Source organism: Etheostoma cragini, chromosome 23, assembly GCF_013103735.1.
Source record: "Etheostoma cragini isolate CJK2018 chromosome 23, CSU_Ecrag_1.0, whole genome shotgun sequence".
In the NCBI taxonomy this organism is placed as follows: domain Eukaryota; kingdom Metazoa; phylum Chordata; class Actinopteri; order Perciformes; family Percidae; genus Etheostoma; species Etheostoma cragini.
In genome coordinates, this window is record NC_048429.1 from 390,054 (window position 1) to 390,411 (window position 358).

General features: G+C 55.3%; 1 protein-coding gene across 1 annotated transcript in view; it reads right to left on the reverse strand.

Moving 5' to 3' along the window:
• Positions 1 to 252, reverse strand: part of LOC117939045 (rho GTPase-activating protein 8-like) — a 13,263-nt gene extending 13,011 nt beyond the window's left edge. Inside the window, exon 1 of the mRNA XM_034864087.1 lies at positions 113 to 252. Within this exon, the coding sequence (XP_034719978.1) occupies positions 113 to 252 (140 nt within the window). The remainder of the gene's footprint in view (positions 1 to 112) is intronic.
• Between the last annotated feature and the right edge of the window lie 106 nt (positions 253 to 358).

Sequence of the window (358 nt, forward strand, 5' to 3'; positions counted from 1 at the left end):
GGGGGGGGGGGGACGAGGAGCAGGGACGTCCTCTCCTGAGATCTCCGTTCATCACGCAAGGTCGGAGCAGCGATGGCGACGAAGCGAGACACAGACACTGTGTCTTATTCACACGTGGACACATTCGTCCCCCATCTTCACTTCAACACGTTGCAGCTGTGGTGCCGTGGCCGGGTTGGTCCAGCGGTAGATCGGGCGCACGTGTACTGAGAGGTTTGGGGGTCCGGGGTTCCAATCCGACCTGTGACGCATTCCTGCACGGTCTAGACCTGCTCTATCCGTAGATTATAGAGAGGTCTAGACCTGCTCTATCTGTAAATTATAGAGAGGTCTAGACCTGCTCTATCTGTAAATTATA